The 19,984-nt window shown below is 39.4% G+C and overlaps 1 protein-coding gene and 1 long non-coding RNA gene across 4 annotated transcripts; one reads left to right on the top strand and one right to left on the bottom strand.

Annotated features, from left to right (window-relative positions):
* Positions 1-18: 18 nt before the first annotated feature.
* On the bottom strand, positions 19-17,539 carry cnstb (consortin, connexin sorting protein b). Of its 3 annotated transcripts, none has more exons than XM_029496393.1 (12): positions 17,418-17,539; positions 14,834-15,011; positions 14,508-14,619; positions 13,065-13,174; positions 10,761-10,791; positions 8,813-8,899; positions 8,562-8,673; positions 7,409-7,430; positions 7,250-7,307; positions 6,429-6,715; positions 2,356-2,500; positions 19-2,177 (listed from the first exon to the last, which is right to left on the bottom strand). In XM_029496393.1, exons 3-12 carry the CDS (start codon positions 14,593-14,595, stop codon positions 1,969-1,971), a joined length of 1,149 nt encoding a protein of 382 aa, XP_029352253.1. In that variant the 5' UTR covers positions 14,596-14,619; positions 14,834-15,011; positions 17,418-17,539; the 3' UTR covers positions 19-1,968. The 3 variants fall into 3 exon arrangements, with proteins under 3 accessions (XP_029352253.1, XP_029352255.1, XP_029352254.1); XM_029496395.1 differs by having other exon boundaries at positions 14,508-14,616; XM_029496394.1 differs by lacking the exon at positions 17,418-17,539 and adding an exon at positions 16,678-16,805.
* Positions 2,555-18,602, top strand: LOC115037704 (uncharacterized). The gene is made up of 3 exons (XR_003840470.1): positions 2,555-2,633; positions 3,013-3,059; positions 18,552-18,602. It is a non-coding gene; the product is annotated as an uncharacterized LOC115037704 (long non-coding RNA).
* Positions 18,603-19,984: the final 1,382 nt, after the last annotated feature.

Genomic DNA, 19,984 nt, shown 5'->3' with positions numbered 1-19,984 from the left:
CCCTGCATTGGTGTCAGACTTTGCTAAATGGGACAGTGACGGCTGAATTAGCAGGTGAAATGGCAGTTTCATGGTAGAGTCACACTGACACCCCGTGCTGAAACGTCGGGATTACATCTGTGAACTTTTTGGGTGGCGTCCAAACCCCGAAAATCATCTGTTTCTAATCACTTAAAAAAACATTCTGGTGATTATTAAATGGGACACATTTAATTCAAATTCAGAGACTCTTTTCACCAACAGTTCAAACAAGGTTTAAAAAAACAAAACAATGGCAAACGGTTTTGTTTAGTTTTGTTTTTGTTTGGGGTTTGTTTTTGTTTGTTTGTATTCCCTTATGGACACAACATAAATATTGAAACATATAAAGACAGATAGTCTTATGCAAAAGTTGTAGGTAAACAATATCTATAGTGAGAGTACAGAGGTAACATTCATCATTTTGCAAAAACCTGGAGTTCAGAAGGAATGCAATGGATAAAGGAACATGTAAATCAAATTAGATTTTCTCCATATAATTTGTCCAGTATTTTCTTTTGTGTTACTGGAGCCGGCCCCGAAACACAAATGTTGGTCCATAAAGCTCTGCTTTTGGACAAAATGACACAAACTGCAGTAAAATAGATATTAAACTCCCAATGCATAGAGGAAGCCTCAAGATTGTGCTTTTAACCCAAAATAAATGATCAGAGCTAGGTGTACATTGACATATAAACATTCAAGAAAGATTAAAATGAGTTTTTCCTCATAGTGATAATGTATGTCTAATTCAGTTTTGCCTCTTAAACAGCTTGTTTTGTCTTTGTTTGATCTAGTGTCCTATGTACACACAATTCAAATGCTTGTCCTTGCTGCATTGGGCTGTAAATATCATGGTGTAGCTGATTCCACACTGCAGCAGAAGAGTCAAAAAGTCGAGCAGGAATTTTTAGAGTTACACAGAAAAGGATGAACATAGAGCACCAAAAGTATAATCACAGGGTAAATGCCTGAGTTTGTAGAGCAGTTGATAAATTAGTTTTGTATTGTGATCATAAGAGTACACTGAAATCGGTTATAAGCTGGTAGACATAAAAAAAATTCATTCAAGGAGCAACACATTTCCTGAATTACATATACTGTACAGCATCATTCATGCAGACCGTTTCATGGTGCTGTGCTTTGTGTTTAATAGGACACATTGTACATACACCAATATCCAATACAGTACAATGCTTCTCTTTAAGGAATGTAATAGGAATGTAAATGTAAACACTTGTATAAAGGTAACCATGGGAATCGTCCAGAATTAGAAAGGCCTATCTGTATCTAGAATCAGGGTGTTTGAATATGTTTGAATATAATATGTGTCGTGCTGTATAATGTGTCTGATATACAGTAGGTACACAGTATATTCATTTAGCAGGGGTGGGTCAAAAGAATAAACGGGAACATGAAATTAAAAGGAAAGAAAATCATTATTTGGCCCATTAATGGTACAAAAAAAGAATGCACAGTAATGATCATGATAATGCTAAAGACATAAAAATACAGCCTCTGGAACCAAACGTATCCACAGCTATGACTGCTACAACTTTGAGGGAAACACCACTAAAAAGATAAACTAGTTCTGTTAAAATATAAATATAGCAGAGAGTTATGAGCCCTCTGGTGTGGTTATCTGTACGGTACAGTGTGAAAATTAAACATCCTCATTGACAGAAGCAAACAAGCTCTTAACTCTCATCGTTTTTCTTCAAAGATGAAGAACTTTTGATCAAATTTAAAATGTAAGCCTTAGTGGGCCACAGATTAAGTTCTTTTGCTGAAACATGAGTCCAGTTGCTTCAGAGGAAATGAACACTCTGACAGCCTGATGGCAGCATCAGATTCATGTTTGTAGGTCCCATATCTGTGCAGTCTTACTCTTACATCAACACTTTATAATTTACTCTCGGCACAATTGTCTAAAGTGTCAATGAAACTGTCTCAAGTCCAGAGAGGCAGCCAGTGTCCGAGCCCTTCAAAGAATCTCTGAACATTCATGACACAGAAGTTGACGTTCTGAGTGAAGTCGGTGCAAATGGTGGAGTATGTGTCCACCAGGGTGCAGTAGAGAGCGGTCCCACCTATGCTGATCACCACAGTTATCAAACACAGCAGCAGGAGGATCAGGCAGGAATCTCCGCCCACCTCATCTACAAAGAAAGATATATTGCATAAAAACGTTTATTTACAGTGTCAAACATGTGACAGTAGATCTGTAGCGTGCAGGCACTGAGCTTTCACACTTGACATCAGTCCTGGGATTGGCAACAGTGAGTCAGGGTATGCAGTTCATGAATCCATTCAAAATATAGCCAAGTTAAATCGCACCTTGTTCAATGCCATCCTCTGGTTCACTGAAACGAACTTTGCGTTTGGAGTTGTGTTTGGTCACAACATTGCTTGGAGGAGGCAAACCGTCCAACGACGCCCTCCTCCTCTTCAGAATGGATACCAGGCCATCAGGAGAAGCACTCTGAAGGGGCCACAAGAAACGAAAATTTGATTTGATGCTTTGCTTTTGTTTACAGAACAACTGCAAACTTTGGGGAGTTTGGTCACCGTATCCACCGTTTGATTAGACAGCTGGCATCGAAATCAGCCCTTTGGTAAGTGCAGAAGCTTTATGTGTTGTGCATCAGGGTCGGCTGTTATTCTCTATTATCCTATTGTCAACTGTACCATAAAAGTGTGTTTTTATACTATTCTATGAAGTTTCACCAATGTTTAAATACTATAAAAAAAACACATCAATGAGTATGTTGCATTAACATGTTCCTACATCACGATCATAAGCATACATGGTCAGAGTGTTTCTCACCCCAACTTGCAGCCATGAGAACTCCCAGTACTCTAAATGTGTATTAATCTACAGCTGAAAATAGATCCCATTTCTTTTAGTAAAATTTCCAAAGATTACCATAGCTAAAATAAAAAATCTCTTGGAATATGTTTGCCTGAAGATATATTTGAAACTCCTTTTTTTAGGATTTGGGTCTTCAGCAGAAAGCAATGGGCTTGGACCTGTCTGTACCGTAAGTTAGAGAATCAATGTTTTCACAGGTAAACTAGCCTGGGAATGTCTCCAGCTTTCTACTTTTAGTGTAATTCAATCAATTAAGTCACTTATAAGTTAAGTATTGACATTGAACTTCTAGAAAACCCAAAGCTACATTTGATTAACATGTAATAATTCTCAACTTCAAGACTAAAACATCATAATTTATCTCAAGCATTGAGAATAAAAGCCTAAGCCTCCTGTTTATAAAATAGTGGTAACCTTTGGTCCAAAAAATCGGTATCAATGGGAAAGCATCAATAATTTAGGGTGCTCAAAAGTAAATAAAACTCTTTTTAAGCTTTATTCAGGATTATTCTGTATGATAGCCTACTGTAAGGAGAGGCATTTTAAATGTTTGGCCACGCAGTTCCTGCAACAATTACAATTCAATTTCAGTCAAGAAGCGATGTTGTATACTATCCCCTCTTCTGTATTTTCATAGTATTAAATAATGGCAAGACACTACGACAAACCCTTAAATGCACAGAAGCAGAATAAGACCTTTAACTATTATATTACAATAGACTGTATTGAATAAGGACAACAAAACCACAAAAGATAATACTAGAAATATACCATACAAAATCAGTTGTACTCAGCGAACAATTTCTAAAAGCAAACTAATGTGAGAACTACTGTATGTTTGGTATTAGTCAACAGAGGGCCGGCAGTCCAGTTTGACACATGAATTGGACCAGAGCCATAGAAGCTTGGCTGAGGCAAGTAAACACAGATCTGCAAAAGCACAGATGTAATAAAACAGAAGCATAAATGACTCACTGTGTGCTGGCTTTGGACAAGCTCAAAATGTAAATATTATCATTGATTGCCCAAAAAAAATCTTCTGACTATAGTTCAAACACACAGCCAACAAGAGTCATCTTTGGTCAGTAGAATTTACTAATAGATCTTGAAACACCTCCCATCCTAATGAAAAACCTTTTGACCTGATTTATAATCTATGAAGAAGCCACAGAGCAGAAACAACACACTATGGTCATATGCTGACAAGAGCAACGGCGTCATCTCACAAGCTGTCAGCAACATCTGCTGCAATAATTTCTAGGTCAATTATTCAGTGAGGTCAGTGGGTCAACACCATCATGGGTCTGTACAGGACACATCGGTATGACATGTAAACTGCACAGATAATGTAAAACTGGTTTAAAACAAATTATAGTGAATGATGAAATCATTCTTAATATAAACTATTCTGTGGGTTCACTGCAATCAAGCATTCAGGGGTTTCTCTGTTTAATGTTTTATTAGATTTGATTATTTATTGACTGTAGATTCTAATTAGATGTAGATAAAGTGTGTTACACTATTTTGTCACATACAAGTTTTGGTTTTTCAGTTATTAGAATTAGTTGAATTAATCGTTGGTTTATTTAGGAAGTTGAACTTGTTCTTCTATTTAACACATGGTTGGTTTTAGCATCGCTCTGGTGAAATTTCACAGATGCAAATTTTTTTTAAAGCAGGATGGAAATAATAATCACATAATCACAAAATATGCCTTGCTGGTCTTTGAGGCTGTGTTTTGGGCGAAATGATAGCACCACCTAATTTAGCATGCATAATAGCAATTACTAATTAGCGCTCAACAGAAAGCAGAAACTGAGTATGAATGGAAAGTCACTTTTATGGGGGTTTGGTCATAACAAAGAGTTTTGGATAAATAAAAAAAAATTGATGATGGCAGCTCTCATCAAAGTAAATGCAACTGGTCCTTGTGGAAATATGAATGTATAAATCAAACTTTATATTGTATTTCAACCAACTGTAGTCAAGATTCTTTTTTTTTTTTTTACCAAAAACCACATTCAATCTAATCTAAGGAACTGGCAAATACAAATAGTATTTACAATAAAATGAGTTCATCTCAAAGTAATGACTTCCATACAAGTTCTTTTGAGATAAGTGAGTGATAAGTGAGTTAAGGTGGTGCATGGACATGAGGTGAGCAATGAGTCCCAGCTGACAACGGCAAGATGAACACCAACAAACAGAACAGAACTAAGCGAAACATTCAAAGTCACAAAACATAAATATAAAAGGACTCATCTGTAGCAGAAAAATGTCTTTCAAATATTTCTAATGTCTCATTGTGCTCCCAGAGCGCATTTCATGGCTTATGAAAGGACATAGTGAAGCCTTTTCACAGATCGCACTGGCAACAAAGTGATCTATTATAGGGACCATAAACTAAGGCTGCCGCTCAGTGACATCCAGTAGGTCAGTTTTAGCCAACTCAGCGTTGAATTAGCGGTGAGCTTGTTTTTTTTGCAGCTCTCCACATTCCAGGTCTGTTTGAGCAGTTAAGTTTTGTCTCTAAAGCCACCAGAAGTGCATGAGACTTATCAGCTTATGTATATTGACCAACATGATGATAAGCAAATAACTCAACGCAATAACGCAAATAGCACATATTGTTGCAATTTAAAATATCTTTTTTAAAATCGAAATGAAATGATTCCTTCACAGGTTTGTTTGTTTTTTCTTAATAGGAATTCTCCAGCTATATGCACCAGTATTATTTCATTCGTAAAATGGTTTGTGTAATTGGTAGTACGCTACACATTTAGTATTTTGTAGCAGGATTTAAAAAAGACAAAGCAGAAAATATGATATTGCTTGTAGAAGAACTAACCTTGTGTAATGTGATACAATTTATCAAAGAAAGGAATCTTTGGCATTCCCCACACATTTAAAACTCCACTAGATGACATTACAATAGCCATGGTCCTTCATTAATATGAGGCCTTCAGCTTGCAGTGCTTATTTGGACGAGCTCTGATTTCATCCCCACCACTAGGAAGAGCCGGGCCCTTCCAGCTCAGGGCTTGAGCCAGGACATGATGTGTTGGCTCAGGCACTGACTCACAAATGAAGCGCATTTGGCAGAGCAGACATCCCAAGTGTGAGGCCACACCAGTGAACATGGGTGGAGGTTTTTGAACTATGAGAAGTTGGAGATGATCTCACCACACAGATCTTCAGTGGGAGTGTCCACCAAAGACAAAGAGCTTTGTGGCTGAGGGTGTGAAGCTTAAACGAATGCAGTCCAGTGTTTTGCAGACAGAAAGTATGAGGGCATAAAACAGGAGAAATCAGCTGGGGTAAAGGTGGAAAAAAATACATACATGCAGGTGTTGATGAAGGGACAAGAGTTCAATTGGAAGGCTGCCGGCAGGAAAGATGAGAGAGATTAAGGGAAGCAGGGACACAGAGCAGGACACACATTAAAATAAGAATCTGCTCCACTTATCCATTCAAAAATAAAATGAGTTTAATGAAAATCAAACATAGAACCAGACAGGCAGAAAAAGCGCGTTCCTACCCCTTCTGTGTGGGACAGTTTGGCCAGGTCCTTGTCTGAGGCCTGGGGTACTCCTGTTGGCCACTCCACCTTCACCTCCTCCTCCTCAGGCGTCTCCTCACACTGCACCTCTTCTTCCTCCTCTTCTACCTCCCGTCCTTCCTCATACGTCTCCTCTTCTTCCTCTCCCGATCCATTCTCCTCCCTAGGTTCTTCCTGACAATCTTTTTGTGATAAAGATAGCGCTGGTTCGGAGTTCATGATTTGCTCATGTTCCCCATCCTTACATGAAGTTTCAGGGTTCTCGGCTACAATGGTGGCGAAACACAGGACATTGGATATTGATTACAGATAATTACTGAAGCCTTATCTGTATTAGACCAGATCCTCTGTGCAGCTTAATCTACCCATGAGTAGATGAGCATGTCCAGATGACACAATCTGAAATTACTTACCTCTTTATTATATTAGTCTCTACTACCACTTAATAAGAATGTAAGTGATAAAAGGGAGTAAATTTGGCTTTTTGTTTGATTTCATAGACCTTAGATACTGCTCAAATAGGTGCAAAATCTTGAGTCTATGTTGCATTTGTTGAATACTTTAGTTTATGAATAAAAGCCTGCAAAACTAACCCATTAGCCTCAGTTGTACTTCATCTTTATTGTTAGCCAGCAAACATTAGCATAATTATATGTTAAACGAATATAGTGAAGAATATAATTGTAGCTGCTTAGCATTAGGATGAAAGCCCTTTTATTGTTGGTATAATGGCATACAGTCAGCGGTTAGCTTACAGAGCTTCTCTTGGTTTTGTGTATAGACAGAAAAAACGTGTTTACCTTCATCATGACAGGGCTGTAGTGTTTGTATTTCTTTCAGTGTCGCATTCAGAGTGTTCTGTTAAATCAAATATGGAAAATAATGAATAATAATAAAAAAAAAAAAGCCCTTGTCTTGATTAATGATCAATGTAAAAAGGGAATAATCCCGCAACTTACCTGTTGCATACTGAGGGATGGTCTAAGTAATACCAAAGAGAGAGAGAGGAAAAGAAATGTCAAGACAGTGTACAACCATGACCGAATGCAGGACAAAGCGAAAACAAGATAGGGCAAGGTCAGAGACGGCTAATAGTGTGATATTCCTCTCTAAATATATATTTACTATAAAAATGTAAATTTTCCACATAAAAAATGGATATGTGTTTACTTCTTCATTGAGAAATTCTAAATCAGGCCTTTTGCCTTACTATAGCTGCTTGGATTAAGTGGAAGAACAAAGACTATCTACTAAATATCCAGCAATGGCATTGACTACTTTCAGTCATGGTATATGTCTCATTATATAAAAAAACAAAACATGTCAATAGATATTTAAGCAAGGTTAAAAACTTGATTTTCATCCGAGTCATTTTAAAAATCCTAAGTATTTTCCATTCAGAACTGGCATTTCCCTCAAACCAAATCAAATCCACCTGCACAAAATGGCTGTAGGCTGAAATGACATTCCAGGGGAGTCACAGCAAAGGTGAGACACAATAGTTCCTGGCATGCAGACGTCTGTAGGAAATAACTATCCTGTAGGGATCTTTGCCATCCAGTCAGAAATATTAATGTTTTGCAATCTTTCCTATTTGTGTCTTCATCATTATCGTGTCTTCATGCATAATCAGTGTGATGGCACAGTCAAGGATTCCTCAGCGTGCCATGGAAGATAAAGATAGAGGTTGATTACAGTATATCAAAATGGTTCCTGAAATGATTGTGCCCAGCAGTGATGAAGGTAAAAGGGAAATGCTCACAGAAGAGGAATTTAGTTGAGATCCTAAGAGGTGACTGATCTCCTGCTGAGTAGACTACACAGAAGCACTCCACATAAAAGGCATAATTTAGGCTCTCCTAAGAGCTAAATGATCATAGAGCTTAATTATGTTAATAACTACATATTAACTGACAAAGAGAGCCGTAAAAGTGAGGAGAGCCTGCTGCTTCCTCCAACCGCACCCCAAAGAAGACTTGTTGTGGCAGATCACAAGATAAAAAGGCGGTTGGTGAATTTAGGCTCCCTCCTGTGTATCTGTCTGCTTCAGTGATGTAGAACAGGTTTGTCAGAACACAGGCCTAAATGTTATGTGTCAATATTGTAGTATACCTGGGATGTGTCCTACATATCTGGCTGAGAGTCTCGATGTGTTTCTGACTGATGAGGTCTCTCTCAGCTGGCAAACTTTTCTCAGCGTCGTTCTTCTCTCTCCACTGGCTCTCTGGGAACACACGTAGAGTACAGGTGCACACAGAATAAATGCAGCCAGCCATTTGTCCCAGGATATCAACAAACAGCATGCAGGGTTTTGAGCACTGATAATATCTTTATTAAAGCTGAGAAATGGATGCATGCAATACCCCAATTTTCCTGCAGAACAGCAAGGTTGGCAAGTAGACGTTCATGGTACAGCTTCTCCAGCTGCAGGAACTGAATGGCCCACTGGTCTGGTCGCAGCATAAGTTAAAGACGCCAACTGAGATTTTCAATCAGAGCATCTCTGCTTAACCACAGTTAGTATTTTCTATATTTTTTACATTAAATTCTTTCATCAACAGAAGTGTTATGGCAAAAACTGGAAATAACACCTGCTTGAATACAGGGACAGATGATCCATTGTAAACAGTGGAATTACAGTGTACAACATGTAGCCATTTTTTCATGACATCAGAACTAATTCATATTTACACTCATATACTTGAATTGAAGAGGCAGGTGTTAAAACATTTTCTTATGTCCAAAAGTTCAATTACAAGAGCAAAACATCGCACAGTTGCTGAAGATCAGTCTGGACTATTGGATGAATGATTTTTTTAAAAATTCCACTTACGAGATACCATCAAGGATGGAGTCAAAGGAAATAACCCATTAGACCAGACAAATGTAAATGTTGCAAGTGAGTTGGTATCAGTTTGAGACAAGGTGGATTCAGTCAGTGCATACCATGAGTCTTTCTCAAATAAAGCAAAGGTGTATATAGAGTCACTTGTAGTGAGGTACTTGATACTGTGTGGGGGAACCAGACAAAGCTGCTTTCTTGAATAAATAAAACAATGTTTCAGTGGCCATTTTATGACCATTTATGATAAGAAGAAATTAGAACTAATCTGTGAAATTAAGAAAGCAAAACCCTTTTCTAAAAAAATTGTAAAGGTGTTATCCAGAAAAATTGCCAGTTCGGTCACAGTTGACATCATCAGGCATAAATCATGACTGAAGAATCTGGACAAAGACCTGGAATTACTGTTACTATTCGTGAGTTAGATTAATTTTCCTGAAATTTACCTTTGACCCTTTGGATAGAGGATACACTTCAAAATGTTATCCTTTTAGACATTTACAATGTTAAATTATGTCAAAAGCATCCACAACACAGAGACATAATCAAACAACTCATGTTCAGACTTCATCAGAAACACAATGAACCTTTTAATCACTATTTTGATCCCAAAATGAATTAGCTGATTAATGAATGAAACTAAACAAATGTTTTGATTTGGCTTGTTGCCCAAGTGGGATTTTAACTAGTTATTCTGTTATTAACATAGCAGAGTAAAGATCCAACACTGGGTGCTCTCCCAGTGAACACCCCTCCTAGACATGTTTCACATTCTGAACCGTTCACTGAACCTCCTTCTGCATGCATTAAGTATGCTCTCTGCTCCTCTTAGACATAAACACATAAACACCAACTTCTTTGCAGCAAGACAGACCAACAGCTGTTTCCAGGCCAACAGCACAAACATAACCAGAGAAAACTATTGCTGCAAATTGTCGCGGCTATGAGCCAAAATGTGGGGAACACCCAGTGACTGAGGGACAAATTAACAAATACAAAATAAAAACAGCAAAGATTTGCCTGACAGAAAAATGAGCAAACCATTGGGGAAAAAAGTAACAGCTTTGTGCTCAGTGACAATATTCAATATTGTTCTTACATTTTGAGAGTTGCTATTCTATGATTTGTCAATGGTAGTATGTTTGTCCTGTGGTGACAAATTCAAAGACTTTTAACAGACCAGGGATTAGATGCATAAAACTCAGTGAGATTCATTAGTGTGAAGTTTATAAAGACCAATCCATGTGCAGAAGAGATTTTATACAGGGTTTTTGTGTGAACACATCGTCTATGCATCTGGCCTCAGCTGGGATTGAAGGTTGGCCCTGTTCAGCCAACACAGATGCAGACAATTTCTCATAGAGCAGAGATTAGGAAACAATGTTTGAATCTTGTTTTTACTAGTAATTGGCAAGTTTTACGGTATCTATAAAGAGAAAAACGAGGTCACTGTGTGCTTGAAAGGATACAGTCCTCTTTGAGTGAGTAGGCCTCTGCTATCTGAAAAAAAGGTAATTCATTAAACAGGAGGTGCAGGTGGCTCATTCACAATGAAGCACTGTGAAAAGAACTGTACAAAACAAAATCATATCGCCATTAGAAGTTGTTTGTTTGAAGTAGAAATTGTTTGAATTGAATTAAACGCACCCACAATAAATTCTTCAGATAAGTAATTTATTTTGCGCTTCATGCACACACCCTTATCCTGGAAAACACACCAAGCAATGCATATGATGCAGCTTTCAAGTTAAAGGTGATTGATATGGCGAAAAAGGCGAAATCTTTCTGTGTAACATCAAAAATAAAATGAGTTTAATGAAAATCAAACATAGAACCAGACAGGCAGAAAAAGCGCGTTCCTACCCCTTCTGTGTGCCATATGCCATTTCCTCCCATATTTCCGACACCTGTGGCTTATAAACAAGTGTGGCCTATATATGTACTGGAAACGTTTTTTCTCTAAATTTAGCGGGTGCAGCTTATATTCAGGTGCGCTCCATAGTCCAGAAATTATGGTATAAAGAAGTACATGGTGACCTTGAACCATACTGAAAATGTTGCTGTCAAACACTAATTGGGCAACTCAACCAGATGTAAAAGGTTTTATTTGGAAATCACCAGATTCCTTCAAAGATGAGGGTCACATGGCATCATCATACCAAAATGCAGAAAACCTGTGAGACATTTAGTCACATGCTAAGACTTATGTTCTGGATTAACATGTCTCTGCGAGCTATTTTCCCATCCAGACACTTTGTACTTTCCTCTCCACCACTCGACTGTATGATTTCTAAATCTAAAGCTTCCCAGTATTGTGTCTGTAATTCAGCAGTACCAGCTAGTTTTAGGGTCTCGGCTGATGTCCATTTCTGATATTAATTCAGTGCTCAGGCCTCAATGTGTCTCAAATAGTATAAAAATGGGAATCAATGTTTCCCATCGTAGTTTCTCCAAGTTATTAAATGTTCTGTGATATCGCTATCAAGGAAAACCTCAAAGTCATTTTTGGTAAGAGTAACCACTTCTCCAAAGATCTGCTGATTCATTTTGGTTTTCAACTATTTGACCAAGGTAATTTTCAATTTACAAAGAAAATAGGCAATATTCTAGCCCTACTTGAAACACTGAAACAAAACTCTGGCTTATGGGCCTGCTAAACTACTTAGGCTGCTCCATTTGTGCTCCATTGTCATGTTCAGTGAGCCATCACTGTTGGTAGGAACCCTCTTCCTATATTCAGATATCAAATTCCTGGTTCTTCACTGATATTCCTTCTCCTCCTTCTTGCATTCATCATAATCATGATTTGCCATGAGTCGAACTTCCTATCAGGGGAGTTATATAAAACCCCATGCTGTAGACATTCTGGTTCTGCTTTAATATATCATTTTCTCTGTGTTTCAGACAAAGAATTCCGGCCATCAAATACTCTCTTGACCAGAATAGCAGCTATGGCCAAATATGGACCCTCATGTCAAATTGACACAAAACATGTTCCTGCTACAGCTGGATATACACAGGGAACAGAGTTATCTGTAGCAACGGACCATCACTCACCAACAGCAATTTATTGTAATTTTAAAGTATTTGACAAAAATAATTGATGCTTGTCAAATGAGCATGATGCTTTATCACTGCTGTGCAACAGCTTTTCCTTTGTTCAATGATTGCTGATACTGGCAGGGACACAAATTATAAGTTACAATAGACAAATGAACCATGTTGTTTCAGAACTGATTGGAAAAGTATCTCACAAGCAAACATGATCTTTTACTATTGAACACAGAGACCAAACCAAACTGTATTCCTCACACATCTAATTAGCATGTCTGTTTGAATACCGTGGGATTGGAGGCAGTAGAGGCAACAGGAGGTGAACAAAGGAGCATAGGGTTGCCAGTCCAAATCACTTGCAACTGCAGAGTGAAGCATCAGCATACATACCCTTCTGTTTCATGTACCATTGATGATATCTCCCTGAGCAGTGCAATTTACCTGACCTTTTTATGTTCTAAACTAAAATACCATTTGCTTTGTGATGGCAAAACTTTTTTGAGACACACCAGCTCAGGGATTTAATGGGTTTGTCTCTGAAATCAGGTCACACTGGAGGAGTCATATACTCACTTACTGTCATGTAAGCACAGGGGTAGATGCGCACACACACCCTCACACAAAGACACTCCAACTAAATAAAGATTCATTTTCTCTCTGGATTTGAAGAGAAAAAACAATCTCCTGCACACAACCGCAGTCAGAAAAAGACAACACACCTGGTGCAGGGAGTGTGGCAGCAGAGTGTAGTCAGTGTTTTCTCCCAGGGACTGAAGGGAGGCCAGCAGCTCTGGACTGAGGCTCAGGGGAGCGACTCCAGAGACACTTCCTAGAAACATACAGCACAAACACACATTGAAATATATCTAATTTTTCTGATGCTGTTAAACGCTGTTGTATGGACTGATCACAGTTTTATGGCTGTGTTATTTCTGTGTTAGATTTCTCAAAAATGGCCACTTTTTGGATGTGAAAATATATACTTGTGAATTATGTTACTTAATAGACAATAGTTAGTTTACTTGTACTACTCACACTCAGTCTCGTGTGGCTTCAGCAAAAAATTTTTGGTTAGTCTGCTACACAATATTATCCTTCTGTAAATGTTCTGTAAATGAGAGGTGCTGGGTTTTACTTTGACGAACGCTCAGAACTATAAGGGAAAAAGGAATGAGAAGGACAATAAATGGATACGAGGCTAAAGCCAGTGAGGTTAGCTTTGCAAAGACTGGATACAGTGATAAGCAGCCAGATTGGCCCCATGCTACTTTGCTTAAGATTCCAGGAATTCACTGCATCTCGTCAAGAGATAGTCAAGCACACAAAATCCTGTAACTCCACAACATATGTTTAGTTTGCAAATCATAGTGCGAACCAATTTCAGTCATAGTCCATCATAGTGAGGACAATTATGTCAATTCTTTCTCCAAAGACCAGCTTGAGGATTCAGACTTATGAGGTTGTATGTGGTTGAGGTCAGGATTTGTGTTGGGCATTTAGCCGTGTTAGTTAGGGTTAAGGTTACGGGTGAGAGAATGCATCATGCAAACCTCCAACTTAGCCTTAGAAGACATGGTAGAAGTTAAGGCAGACTGGCGAACGGGCTGTTGCCTCAGCAGGTGGCCATAAATGACAGCCCGTCAACACCTCGCCTGGAGCCGTTGGTGTGAGAATTAGTCACTATTAGCTGAAGATGTGTAGTGCTACTCTTACATAACCTATCTTATCAGCTTCAGCTATATTGTACACCACAGGCATCTAAGAGTACTGACCGTTGCCTCCTTACAGATTAGTGTCATCCTGATCATTTTAAGCTCTGACAGTGGAGCAGTCAGTAGCAAAATGTGGTCCACAGATGGATGGTAAGCTCTGAGTTGTTCTGAAAAGCTTTCAATCAGTTCTCTGCAGGATAATGTGTGGCATTACTTTACTTTCTCTTCTGTGCTAAAACATTAATGAAGTAAGTTTAGGATCATTTACAGACCAGACGTTTTATTAAGTTGTAATGAATAGTATGAATCATACGGTAATTTCCATCCACAATAGCTGACACTGCAAATATAAATATAAAAATATAAAATATAAAATACAAAATGAATATAAAAAGAACTCGGCAATTTTATATTAATAAATAAACCAAAAGAAAGGGTAAAATATCTTACCTATGGTATAATCAATGAGCACCCCGTCCTCTTTCTGTGTGTGCCCAGTGTCTGGACCTCTTGGTAAGCTGGCATTTTTGTTACCCATCCCCTCCGTTACTTCCACAATCTTCTTTTCCAAATCAGTGTTCCAAAAAAAGATAAGCAATGTTTATGAACTTTATCAAATTGTTTCCTTTCAGTGAGATAAACAAATTACTTGGGAAAGTTTGTGTTCTAAATTCCCAGAGAGGTTTTGATGGCTCCTCAAGAAGTGGAGAACAAGGTCTTATCAGGATTGGTTTGTGATCACTCTTGGTGGAGCACGTGATTGAACCTTCACTTACCTCTTCTGGGTGGCCAAGAGCACAAAGAGTGGAAATCACCACCACAGTCTTATCAAAGCTGGGTTGAGGAGGATGTAGTCCCCAGTTGTTGCTGACTTCACTCTGTGGTTTATTGTGTTTCTCTCTTCTCTCCTACACGCTGAAATCAGTGAACCTTCTTTTCCTTGTCCCCACTGATCTGTCAGAACAATAAGGTACATTTTTATAAGGGAGCGTAATGTATATCTCATGCCTGCCGGACACACAAGATGCAAGACACAAGTGAGTGCATACAGAAGCAGCATTGCTTGTAAAAAAAAAAAATGGTGGTTATGTCATTGACTGAAAGGGTTTTCTATGCCTAACAGGACTGTCACATCTGAGTGCTCCACTCTGAATAACTCATAAAAGACTGCAGCAGCATCACTGGCATTGAGTATGTCATAGAAAGACAAATAACCCTTGGTATTATGTTGTTTTTTTCCTAAAATATTGAAATAATTGGCAATAATATTGCAACAGTTCTCAAGAGAAAGGTGAAACATTTGACAGAAAATCTAGACAGTAAACAGATTACCTAATATGGATTAATTCATTTAATTCACTATGGATTTATAACTATGATAATGACAAGGTCTTAAATAAAGAAGTTAAAGGAGATATGCAAAAGCTAGGGCAGAATGGGAACATATTGTTCATCTTAGCTAATGGAAATACCCCCACTACCAAATGCCTGTTTTATCAGGTATTTGGACATGAATTCTTTGACCAAACTTCGTTGCAATTCACCCTATTGTTGTTTCACTAACCAGTTCTGTCACTGTAATTATTATCCAACAAAACCCAACACAGCATTTTACATATTATATCCATTTATTGTATCGTTTCGATCGAGTTCTCTTTTTCCAGGAATTATTCATTTTGATTCAGTGGTGCCAGGTACACAACTTTGTGTGACTGTTTCAGCTCCACAAGTGGGGACAGAATAAGAAATGCATGCTGTATTAGTGCAATTGAAAGCTTGTACAAACCACGGCTTTGATCAGCAATGGCTGACATGCTGTGGGTTTAAATGTAATATATTTCTGCCTTGTGAAACTTAGATTTTCAGCATGAGTGGTTTGGGGCCATGAAAGCTGTGTGATGCTGCACGTGCACACGGCACATTAGCAGTCATGTGACCGTTCTGAATTCTGTGACAGAATGTGACATTAAGTGCAAACGCTGGGAGCACAGACTGACTCACACATAAGTGTATGAGGATATTAAGAATGACGCAGGGAAAGGCTGGAGATGTGTGTAGATTGCGCTAAAACACTTATGTTTTTGCACTTTGTTGTTTCTCCTGTGAACTGCGACATTCTTTAATAGCAGCATCGTATTAATTATACAAGTCAATTTAATCTTATTGCTGCCCATTTCCCACAACTAAGTCAAATCCCTTTTTGCCCACTTAAGAGTACCATCACTCTCCCTTATTTTTACGCTCAGTATGTAAAGTGGGAATCATTAGATATGCAAATAAAAAAATTGATAAATCTAGGTAGTTACTGCACCCAGCAATAATTAATCCAGCACATGCTTTGGTACAGATGAAATAAAACAAGATCAGAAGTTAGTCAGAGATGTTTAGACGTGGTACTAGGCAGATTTTGTTAGCTTTGGACAGAGCCTGACCGGCTGCTAGGCTAAAATCAGCAACTCTCTTTAGATTAATGTTAGATTAATACCTTCATATAAACTTCTCCTCCATATCGTTTACAGTTATCCATCTCACGTGCTTAATCTTTAATTGTGCCTTCACTAACATGTCCATAAATATAATAAGACATAAGAACAGACACTGGTTCGCTGTGATGTGTTACCTGCAGTGTTCTTCAGTGCACAAAAACGCTCAACATCGGGGATGTTATTTGTCAGCGGCAACGCATCATCCACGAAAAGTAATGGGATGGAAAAGCAATAACTGTGTGTTGTGTAGATGTGCGTAGTCAAATGACGCGACCTGCCTTTGTAGCTGAATGAACAGAGCTCGGCAGCATCCCATCATGAAAATGTATTCCCGCCCAGTCTCTGCTGAGAAGCACAGAGGCAGCTTTCTCGTTAGCGCCGCGGCCTCCATAGTTCCCCGTCTGCTCCTGTGGCTTATTTATTTGTTTCGTATGGCACAGGTGGGCGGCCGGGGGTGCGTGAGCGAGCACGTGCCTCTGCCGACGAGCGGTCAACACGTGCAGAGAGGGCGCGTGCCGCTCGCCGCCACGACGCCTCGCGCTCAGTGAAAACCGAAAAAGAAAAAGATGTTCCGTGCTGTCAGCGAGGAGACTTTTCTGCTCATTACAGTCACACTCACGGTGTTATGGCGGAGGCGCGCTGCCAGCATGTATGATCTCCAGCTGCAGGCGTTTATTTCACCCTCATAATGAAATACGGCAGCCGGTTCTTGCTTTTTCTGACGCGACATCTCCGTTAAACCGGCTTTTAGCGCTAACTCGGTTCTTTCACAAGCTTCCTCCGCCGTGCTCGTGGAAGTTACTGTCACATAATCAACCGGGACGAAGGATGGAGGGATGGAGGGATGGAAAGGGGGGGGGGGCGGTGTACTCACTGTTTGTCTCCCGGACATCAACGCCCTGAGGCGGTGTGGCAGTGTCGTCCTCTGTCGGTCCACAGTCACCTCCCTCAGTCAGCTGTCCGTCTCTGGGCAGCGCTCATGCCCGCTTGTTTACGGTTCAATCCGGGGATTCTCCCCCACAGTCAGAGTCCTGCATGTCCGGAGTGTCGGTGTGTTTCCGAGGCTGCCCCCTCCTGGCAGATGTGTCCCACTGGCTGCTGGCTGCGTGTCAGGCGTTATGTAACAGCAGATGAGGCGGTCATATAAGGGGGGTGTTGGGATGATAAACCGGATTACAAGGGAGAGACAAGATCTACAGCGTCCATATGCTATTGTTACTGTGGCAGAAATAGAAAAACGCGTTTAAGTCCGTCACATTCAACATCCTGATGAGATGTGGCGTGTTATAGGACCATAGTTGGATAGACAGTAAATAGGATGCTTCTTTGTGGTCATCTTGTGCTCTCTGTGCAGCCTACAGACATCAAAAGAGAGGATGCCTTCAATATTTACTGTTTGGCCATCACAGTAGTGTATATTAGAGCACTGTAAGTAATAAAGTGCGTTTTGCCATCAAATGTCAAATATCACTGTTTAGTAAGTAAAACCGTCATCAGTTATAAAGTTATGAAACATGACTGCAGTAAATGCTCTGACTTTCCATCTTGATGTGGACTGATATTTATCTGATAATAGATCATGTAATAGACAGAAGGAAGCTTTTGAAAACTGCTATATGGAATGTCCTGTCTAGAGCGCTAAGACTGCCATTTAATGACTTTCATTCTTTTCACAATTTAATTCTATCATCTATTTTGCTTTTGTCTTTTAATTTTATTTTCCATAGGTTCACCCATAATGTACCACTTAGTTTTAATTGTAAAGCACTTAAAGGTACATTTAAGAATGCTCTATAAATAAAGTTTTTATCAACTATTATTATTACTATGTGTGTAGCACAGTGCGGCAGCGTAGTGGTTAGCGCCACAGTATAGCCCCAAAATAAGAAGTTTGTGTGTTCGATTCCCCAAATTGAAATGCTGAATGAAAGCTGCAAGATGACATGTTGGTCTCAATACATATTTGTGTAACAACAGAGTCATCATTTATGACATGTTTAATTTGCAGGCTCAGCTCCAGGCCTGGGGCCTTCCTGTGTGGCGTTTGCATGTTCTCCCCGAGTCTGCGTGGGTTTCCTCCAGGTACTCCGGTTTCCTCCCACCATCCAAAAACATCATGCTTAGGTTAATTAGTGACTCTAAACTGTCTGTAGGTCTGAGTGTGAGTGTGAGTGGTTGTTGGTCTCTGTCTGTCGCTGTGTGTTGGCCCTGTGATGGACTGGCGACCCATCCAGGATGACCCCGCCCTCACCCGCCCCAGTGATCTGGGACTAGCTCCAGCAGTCCCCAGGACCCGGCCATAGAAGATGAATGAACAACATTTTGGAGGTTAATCAAACCATAATGTGTCAGTTAATGTGTGAGCTAATAATTACTGTGAAATAATGTCAAGTAAATTTCATTTGTGCTTAAGAGGCTTTTGGTTTCCTTTACTAACTATTAACATTGCATACTTGTTAAAGGCAGAAGCAGCCCAGGTCCAATTTTCTTTTCTTTTTTTGGGGGGTTCTTAAAATGTACACTTGAACAGGAGGTTTGCTTACTTGTATCAAGTACGTTGCATTAAAACATCTTCATTGAGTTCAAATGTTTGGCCTGGTGAGGCCCGATCTGTGTTTTCAAGAGACCATATATCTCCAATCAGGGAGAAATTACTTCTCTCCAGTTTTCAAAGGCATAAAATATTGAGGTTTAAATGACACATGGATGCAGATTCACAGTCTGTGAGGAAGACTGTGGCTTTTTTCTGCATTGCTACTGATTTTGTGCAACCTCAAATTAGGCCGAACAACAAGGAAGTAGAGCAGAAAGAGAGAAAGTGTGTGTTTGTGTGTGTGTTCAGTTTTTCTCTTTCTCCTCTGTAATGAGTCTGACTTTATAATAGGGCTGCTTAAGGGCTGCTCTGCATGCTCTCATTACCTTTTCACTTGCTGTGGTTCATAATGTTGTTATATTGCATTACAATTTTCATTCTCTTCCTGCACACACTCGAGTACACAAACTCCACTCTGATCGCTGTCTACAAACGTATGAGATGAAACCATGAGCTGGAGCAGCATGATGAATTTTAATTCTTGCACATCAAAGAATGCACGGTTTGCAATGTGTACAATCACAGGAAGGAACCGGTTATCCATTAACAGTAAGATACATGCTGAGTAATAGGATTCACAAAACAAACATCCAGTGTGAGTGTGTATGTGTGTCATCCCTGTATATTTAAATGCATCGATCCAGGTACAAAACCCAGTGGTGCCTATTGATTATTATGCATCAGCTCCTCCTCTCTGATTGGCTCAATGACTTCAGAGCCACGAGGCCCTTCAGACATGATGACGTTATTCCTTTAATGTAATTACGGCTCCATTAGACTGAGAGTAAAGGCCGCATTTTTTATTCTGGCCCCGATCATTTACTAATGTGTTTCAGCAGCCAATTTTA

This window comes from Echeneis naucrates, chromosome 24 (genome assembly GCF_900963305.1).
Source record: "Echeneis naucrates chromosome 24, fEcheNa1.1, whole genome shotgun sequence".
NCBI classification, from domain to species: domain Eukaryota; kingdom Metazoa; phylum Chordata; class Actinopteri; order Carangiformes; family Echeneidae; genus Echeneis; species Echeneis naucrates.
This window is presented reverse-complemented; position numbering and strand designations above follow the sequence as displayed.

What these genes read in the sequence shown, in the direction of transcription:
- cnstb (XM_029496393.1), bottom strand. Translation starts at nt 14,595, where the DNA reads ATGGGTAACAAAAATGCCAGCTTACCAAGAGGTCCAGACACTGGGCAC. An exon ending in CATCCCTCAGTATGCAACAG is followed by an intron (nt 7,308 to 7,408) that starts GTAAGTTGCGGG and finishes TTGATTTAACAG; the next exon opens with AACACTCTGAATGCGACACT. An exon ending in AGAGGATGGCATTGAACAAG is followed by an intron (nt 2,178 to 2,355) that starts GTGCGATTTAAC and finishes CTTTCTTTGTAG; the next exon opens with ATGAGGTGGGCGGAGATTCC.